Source organism: Asparagus officinalis, chromosome 7 (genome assembly GCF_001876935.1).
Source record: "Asparagus officinalis chromosome 7, Aspof.V1, whole genome shotgun sequence".
Classification (NCBI taxonomy): domain Eukaryota; kingdom Viridiplantae; phylum Streptophyta; class Magnoliopsida; order Asparagales; family Asparagaceae; genus Asparagus; species Asparagus officinalis.
This window is the reverse complement of record NC_033800.1, coordinates 96,461,952-96,470,020: the sequence shown is the minus strand read 5'-3', so window position 1 is coordinate 96,470,020 and position 8,069 is coordinate 96,461,952. Positions and strand designations below refer to the sequence as shown.

Genomic DNA, 8,069 nt, shown 5'->3' with positions numbered 1-8,069 from the left:
GCCCCGTCAATGTTTTTTTTTTTTTTTTTTTTGTGCCCCGTCTGTTTGACTTATGACCAGTTGTGTATAATTTCGTGATTTTCTTGGGCAATTGTTTTTATTATAAGGAAACACGCGGGTGGTTTTTCAAAACATGGTACCGACGTCATGACGTGTTTGGTTCTTTCTCATTGGTGCAGTTGGATAAGACGCCTGGGATTCTTTGCCCAGCAAATTTGACCAGATCAAACACGGGGGTGGGAAACGTTGTATGTAGCCTAGCTCCTCATTGTCTACTGAGTAAATGTCACTATATCTAATCTAATATTTCTAATAATATTATAAAAGTATATTGGTATGTTAAAATATATTTTTTCAAAAATATCATTTAAAATATATAAATGTATACACAAATTATAAGTATCCATTTATAAACCATAACTCATACATACATAACCCCCAATTAAATGCATTATTATTCATAACTCCCAATAATTTCACAATGACTAATTTGTTTATATTTTTGTAACCTCACATTAACATATTAATCTCTTATAATTCTCATTAATTATCACCACTATAATTAAGAAAATGTTACAACCATTCATCTTCTTACTAAACCACTATAAATCATAATAAATCTAATCTAATATCTAATATATATATGTACATATGTATATGTATATATATATATATACTATTCTAAAAATGTGTACGATGTTAAAACTTTTCTTCCAAAATGCCATCTAATTTTTGTGTAAAATTCTAAAAGTGCTCATTATATAGCATGGGGTGTTCATGTATTTTGTGTCTCCTTATAATAGAACATACGTACATGAACACAGATGCATACTCAACATGACAAAATACTATATTTAATGCCATGTATAAATTATTCTAACTCTTAATAAAAGATGATATAATATAGCTGTTTCTCTCTCTCTCTCTCTCTCTCTCTCTCTCTCTCTCTCTCTCCCCTCCCCTACCTATATCTTTTATTGAAATGAACTGAATGCTGGCTTTTAAAGAAGGATTATGTTCAACATACAAGCTTGAATCACAAGAGGTACATGCGTGATAATTTTCCCTCTATGCTAATTTTTAGTTCACACCTAATTAATTGTAAAAATAATTCTTTTACACTCCCCACTCAATTTAAAAAACCATTCACCTCATCCATCTCATAACCTCCAAACCCATCAATCTATAAATCATCTCCTCTTTCTTCACTCCATCTCACAAAATCCTTCCACCATCAGGAAAAAAGAAAAGAAAAGAAGAGCTCGCAAAATTTCCGATGTGTTCAATTGAGGAAGGATTATTCGTAACGCTCTCTGTTTTCATTTTAGAGTAGTGAAGAGAGAAAATGGTTGTTCAAATTCATGAGCTTCTACTTCTCTACAGGTATAATTAGTCTTATTATGGAATTTTATTACTCTATTTTTATTATTTTCTTGTCTTAAATTTTTTTCCTTTTATTTTTAAAAAAGGACAGGATATCTCAAATGCTACTTGAGTTTTGAATGACATTTAGTTTTATCTTCTTATTTTTCTTTCTATTTTCTCCACAAACTGTTAATCGTCTTTCATAGGATTAAACCATGATTTTATTAGATGCTTCATTTTTAGTTATCTTTTCCAGATAATTTTTTAAGAATGGTGATTTTTGATTTTTCGGAGCATCTTTAAATTTGATAACATAGTACAAATCAGTAAACCTTTGTTTGCCAGAACTTTTACTCAATCACATTATCAACTAAGAAATTGGATTTAGATTTGATTTTTCTTATAATTTTTCCCAATTTTGCAGGATGTGAGATTATTTTAAGAAAAAATAAGCATAGAAATTCAAGTAAATCATATCAATCATTACTTAATGCAATCATAGCTGATAATTATGTGGCCTCACAAGACAACTAGGCTTGTCTAGAATAGTTGCAGCAACAAAGTTATAATAAACAAGGAAATTAAATTGATACTTTGTGTGTGCGTGTATCTATTTCTTATTCTTTTTTTTTGCCCCAAATTGCAGGATGTGAGATTATTTTAAGAAAAATATAAGCATAGAAATTCAAGTAAATTATATCAATCATTACTTGATGCAATCATAGCCGATAATTATGTGGCATCACTAGACAACTAGGCTTGTCTAGAACAGTTGCAGCAACAAAGTTATAATAAACAAGGAAATTAAATTGATATTTTGTGTGTGTATCTATTTCTTATTCTCCCCCACCCCCACCCAAAAAAAAATTACAGGATGTGAGATTATTTTAAGAAAAAGATAAGCATAGAAATTCAAGTAAATCATATCAATCATTACTTGATGCAATCATAGCTGATAATTATGTGGCCTCACAAGACAACTAGACTTGTCTAGAACAGTTGCAACAACAAAGTTTTAATAAATAATAAAATTAAATTGATACTTTGTGTGTGCGTGTATCTATAAACGTAGAATAAAATGTAAATGATGATGAAACTCCCTTTTAGAATATGGTTTTGTGGAAAATTTACTCATATTCTTAACTTTCGTTAAGTTTAATGTATTCTAGAGTAATTTTACCTTTGTGTCCCTAATTGAATTATTTTTTAAATGAAAGTAGCAAGCTTCTTTCCCCACAATGAGATGAAGCCCATGGGTTAATTGGTTGGCTCAAAGTGCAGGAGAGGATTCATAGGACTCAAGTGTTATTGTGAGGTAGCAGAAAATAATAGATTGAAGTCTATTTCATATCAATGGATGGTTTAAGAGTTGAAAAACGATTTGTTGGGTTGCTGGTTTCTTGGATATGACATGTATTACTTTGAGTTATTCAATTTATTACCATTTAATTATCAATCCCTTCTAAGTCTCTAGCAAATATCAACTCTTATGAATCCTCTTATTATGCACTCTCCTCTATTATTCAATCTTCGTCATATACTTCTTTTTACACCCAACCAAAGCGGTGAAGATTGAAGAGTAGGTTAGAGTGCATAATTTTAAAAAAAACACAACTTCTATCTGTATTTCTAAACAATCTATATACTATTACTAATAAGTGTTACCCTTGGTAACGCCACTTGGCAAAAATGCCACTTGGCAAAAATACCCCATACAATTATAAACGTCACCTGGCAATCACCTCATTTCCCCAGTTCTTCATTTCCCAAGCCGACTCTTCGTTTCCCCAGTTCTTCATTTCCTCAAAACCAATAGCTCTTCGATTTCTCCAATGCCGCTTCGGCTTCCAGAGAATTCGTGCTCCTCTTCGTCTCATCTTTTCAAACGTATTCACTTTGATCTACACAAACCTCCTCTCCTCTTCGTCTCATCTTCTTCTTCATCCTCACTCACTTCAAGAAATCTAACAGAGGGGAGAAAACCCTAACCCTAGCTTTAATCCAAACCCTAATGGCGACGGCTCCCATCTACGGCTCCTCTCTCGAGGAGGCCGAGCTCCGAATCAAAAACCTAAAATCCAAGTTCGCTGAATTATTCGACGGCGATCAGCCTGATCTTTTCGCTAGATCTCCAGGTTGGAATTTTAACATATTTTTGTGGTTCTGATTGTTTTTTTTTTTTCTTNNNNTTGGATCTGATGATGATGGTGATGAGATTGAAGGGAGAGTGAATTTGATCGGTGAGCATATTGATTATGAGGGGTACTCGGTGTTGCCGATGGCGATTCGGCAGGATACGATTGTAGGGATCAAGAAGAGGAGCGATTCGAAGCCGCTGTTGAGAATTGGGAATGTTAATGATAAGTATAGCTTGTGTACCTATCCTGCTGATGCTAATCAGGTACAAAGATTAGTTTTTTTTGGAAATATATTATCAATGTAGTGATTCTCCCATCATTTCATTAGAATGAAAGTTGCGAATCAATCTCGGGAACGGAGACATGAAAACTTCTATGAGAAATTAAATAAAATACTGACTTGATCTTGTGGGCGATAATAGGTAGAAGCAAATATTGTCCTTGACATTTTATTTGTTACAAATTTTGAAAAGAAAGTTCATAATTTCCCAAATGAGGTTGCTGAATTAGTGATCTGCACGTTTCAAGCTTATTAGTTATTACTATGAGTTTTTCGTGATGTTAGCGTTTGAGATTATGGAAATGACATGATTAGCAGTATCTTTTAAGCTGTGATTTATTGAGTTTTCTGGGAGGTGAGTTAAAATTGTCAACTTGTGAGACAGAATCATATAGAATCTTCTCTTGTGCAGAAATATAATGAATTAGATGATGAATTCAGTAAACAATTTATACTTATCCTTTCTTTTTTATATATCACTAAAAGGAGTCGCACTGTTTTTTTCTTTGTGCATTGCTGCTTTGGTCCTCTTCTTTCACTTGGATTGTGCCAAAGTACTTTGAATAGCTAAGTTTGGGTCATGTAACATATATGATAGCTAGCATTGGCTCCTTGATATGCACAATTTTTAGTCATTCATATTGTTTTCTTATAGTTATTTTATTGATTGATAATTACCATTTTGTTATTTCAGGAAATTGATTTGAAGAATCACAAATTGGGGCATTATTTTATTTGTGGGTAAGGAGTGTTTTAACTGTTGTTATAATGTAATTATCTGCATCAGATTTACTCAAAAAAACTAGATATCAACAGCAAGTGTAAACTTATTTCGGTAATAATAAATCCTTATCCTGCAGTTACAAGGGATTTTATGAGTTTGCTAAAGCGAAAGGATTCGATCTGGGCGCACCCGTCGGCCTTGATGTAGTTGTTGATGGGATAGTTCCTACAGGTGCCTTCCCTGTCCAATTATCGCTTTCTCTTTGTAATATTGTTTTGTTCTTCCAGAATATGGTAGTTTTATAAATTTTGTTTGAGCACCGTTGTGTCGTGGAACAAATAAAATTTTGGATATTCTTTTTGTCCAGGATCTGGACTCTCAAGCTCAGCAGCATTTGTATGCTCTGCCACAATTGCTATAATGGCTGCTTTTGATGCAAAGTATCCAAAGGTAGTCGTTTTCAAAATCTTATTAAAAAAAGCCATGTGTTTTTGCAATTTTAATGACATAAATTCAACAGCTTAGTTCACATGTGATAATCAGTTCAAGTAGTAGACTTCGTTCATTCTCTTTCCTTCTTTTGTGGGTGATTTTGGATTTTTAATTTGAAGTTGATAAGAGATACTGAAGTAAGTACCATTGGTACTATTTGATTTATCTCTACCTGTTGTACTGTAGGGAACTTTCTTCTGCTTTTGTAACGTGAACATTCCATAAGCTCCTTACTCTTGAGTATCTGGATCGCTTCTGTATGCCTTCTTGAAGTGATTTTTTCTGATGAATGGGTAGGATCTTTGATTGCTCCTGAAAGAGAGCTTAATAATTATTTTTCCAGTTCACATTCCCTAACCTGTTGAGCTGTCCTGGGTGCACTTTTCATTTTGTAGTCTTTATACTTTATATTGTATGGTTGGCGATTTATGCACATGCATTAGCTACTGGTCTTTTATTGATAGGAATTTAAATGCTAAGAAGTCCTTGCATTTTAATATTTCTTATTCTGTTTTCTGCAGAAAGAAATTGCTCAACTTACATGTGAATGTGAACGCCACATTGGAACACAGTCTGGCGGGATGGATCAGGTGAAATATTGCATGGCTTATTATTCCTTGTAAGCTTGCATTAATTTCATGAAATGCTTTGATGCAAAAAATAACTCTTATATCCTTACTTCAAACTGTTTTAAAGGTTGTACTTTCTGTCATGTACTAAGCGAGGTCGACACGCTTTGGTTTTATGAAGAGTTGAACTTTTAACCTTCTCTTCTGTAAGCTCTTATTGTTGCAGTCATGTATTCTTCCCCTTAGGTTATATGTTCATTAAATACTAGCTTCTGAAGAAACAAACTCTTTTTCATACTCAAGGCCCTCCTGTATGTTATACTTAATGGAAGTAAAATAATCTTGATCATCAACCTCTTGACAGTGCTCCATTATGATATTCTGCGTCATCTTATACTCCGTAGTTTGCGTGCTTGGGTGGAAGTGGTACTAGGATGAGCGACCTCTAGGAAGTCCTTGCTCGGGGTATGAGACACAAATTTTACATTTTGTTCTAGAATTTTTTTTTTTTGTATATTGTTACTAACCTATGTTTTTACACATAAGCTTTTCTTGGATATAGTTATACAGAAGTTATTGGCCTCATATCTTTCTCTTCTACCATGTGCAGAGGATTTAGCAGGGGTTAAAATTCTTCATGGTCTTGATTACTAATTCCGTGAAATCCACCACTCATAAATTGTTGATACTTTTCTTTCTTCTGGGGAAAATACATATGACAATCTTAGTCTAGCAGTAATGATTTCATTGAATCTTGATGTAAAGTCTGTTTGATGTACATTGATATATCCACCAATCAATACAATTTTATTGAATCATAAGGTAAAGTCTTCTATATGTTGTTACAGCTTGCCTCCATAATAACATGCATCTTAAGACATTTCTAGAGATAGTTTAGTCTTTATATATTATAAACTACATTTTTGGTGTAATCTTTAATTAATGAAGTATACCCTATTGAGATATGCTAAATATTTTTTGGGATATTTGTTTTTTAAGATTTAAACAAAAGACTCCTAATTAAGCTAATCTTTTATATGTTGTCGTTTTTTTAGATATTGATATATTACGTATCATATTTCTAAACAGGGTTATCTTATAATTGTTGTATGGTTAAAGAGTTATTTGGAAACATCGCAGTGCACTGCTCTTTTGGATTGTTCTCTATGTTTTGAATCTCGACAGAAACTATATAACATATGTAAGTAAATCTGATTGAATATTGCTAGAATATTTATTCATTTTTATTTAATTGAGATTGATTATTGAACAATTTTAATGACTTTTGTTTCAAAACTTCTCTTCTTATGAATATTACTGAATAACATGCTCTGTATTATTTTAACAAGAACCGTTTATGATTTGATTGAATACTAACATGCCTACTCTTTTACTCTTTTTCAAGAAGAATTCAAATATTAGCCCTTCATGACCTTTATCTATGTTGAAAATTATTGAAAAATCCGTGCATCGCACGGGTCTGAAACTAGTATATTTAATACCTCTTACTGTGAGAGAGTCCCCAAATCCCTCACATATTTACGTTACTCCAAAAAGAATGACCGCAACCTAGAGCTTCAATTTTGAATTTCAGCGAAATTTGGGGAACAAAAATCTATTTGGGATCTTGGTGAAGGGGTTTCATGCTCAAAATTGGAAATTTGTAGTGGAATTAACCTAGGGTTTTTGCATTGATATTGTTAGTTAACAACTAGTATATTTAATACCTGCCGTATACCTATTTGATGGCATGGTATGTATCCCACTGTCCTCTTTTGATGAGTGCCTCATCTCCCTCGGACGAAGGATTCGTCCCTTTCGTACAGAGGTTGGAAGGAGCTACTTGGGAAGGCATATATGTAGTGAGGGTTCGTCAAATCTTATCGAGAGACCTCAATTATCAGCTATTCCGCTGTTTCCCAGACTTTGAAGGTGGTGGATATGGGCAAGTGTTCCAGGATATAGCTGGCCCGGATGGTTTTACCCGTTTAGATGGAGGGGTCTTCCACTGGCTCTTGAACATTAGACCAGGTTATCTCCTCCTTAGGCAAGGTGATAAATGTATAATTGAGCCGTATCAACCGTACACATTTGCTCGGCAATTTGGATATGATCAATTATACATTGGGAATCCCCAGAGTCAGCTTGCAATTGCTGGTAACATATACGAAGGGGCTCGGGCCTGGTACTACGTACTCTACCGCAGGCTGCACCGGAGCTACTTTTAGGTTACCTCACAAGACGCCTAATTCTCTCCTCTCCATTGCTTTCTGTAACTGGTATCACACAGCTTCCAAGATACCTGATTACAAGTTGAATTTGTCGGGGCTACGGGAAATTAGAAAGATGTACTCATCCAGAAGAGGATCCCGGGTATCTCGTCTGAAGGGAATCAATGAGTTTTTATCTTATGAAGGTGAGGCTGAAGAAGAAGAAGGAGATATGGGACCAGAGAGTGCCCCAGTAGCGAGCCCTAAGGCTGCTGAAACTCCAAGAACAAA

General features: G+C 34.0%; 1 protein-coding gene across 7 annotated transcripts; it reads left to right on the top strand.

Moving 5' to 3' along the window:
- Nucleotides 3,106-6,405, top strand: LOC109850161 (galactokinase-like). Of its 7 annotated transcripts, XR_002249367.1 has the most exons (9): nt 3,108-3,500; nt 3,588-3,766; nt 4,478-4,524; nt 4,644-4,738; nt 4,875-4,957; nt 5,521-5,589; nt 5,696-5,774; nt 5,973-6,033; nt 6,179-6,405. XR_002249367.1 is itself a non-coding variant. In XM_020420108.1 (8 exons), the coding sequence occupies exons 1-7, from the start codon at nt 3,377-3,379 to the stop codon at nt 6,015-6,017; spliced, it is 642 nt and encodes a 213-aa protein (XP_020275697.1). In that variant the 5' UTR covers nt 3,108-3,376; the 3' UTR covers nt 6,018-6,033; nt 6,179-6,405. The 7 variants fall into 7 exon arrangements, 4 of the variants coding, with proteins under 4 accessions (XP_020275697.1, XP_020275695.1, XP_020275696.1 ...); XR_002249368.1 differs by lacking the exons at nt 5,696-5,774; nt 5,973-6,033; nt 6,179-6,405 and adding exons at nt 5,186-5,292; nt 5,933-5,964 and having other exon boundaries at nt 3,106-3,500; XR_002249366.1 differs by lacking the exon at nt 6,179-6,405 and having other exon boundaries at nt 5,933-6,023.

Coding starts and splice junctions, on each gene's coding strand:
- LOC109850161 (XM_020420106.1), top strand. CDS start 3,377: ATGGCGACGGCTCCCATCTACGGCTCCTCTCTCGAGGAGGCCGAGCTC. Junction 3,767..4,477: donor ATCCTGCTGATGCTAATCAG/GTACAAAGATTA, acceptor TTGTTATTTCAG/GAAATTGATTTGAAGAATCA. Junction 4,958..5,520: donor TTGATGCAAAGTATCCAAAG/GTAGTCGTTTTC, acceptor TGTTTTCTGCAG/AAAGAAATTGCTCAACTTAC.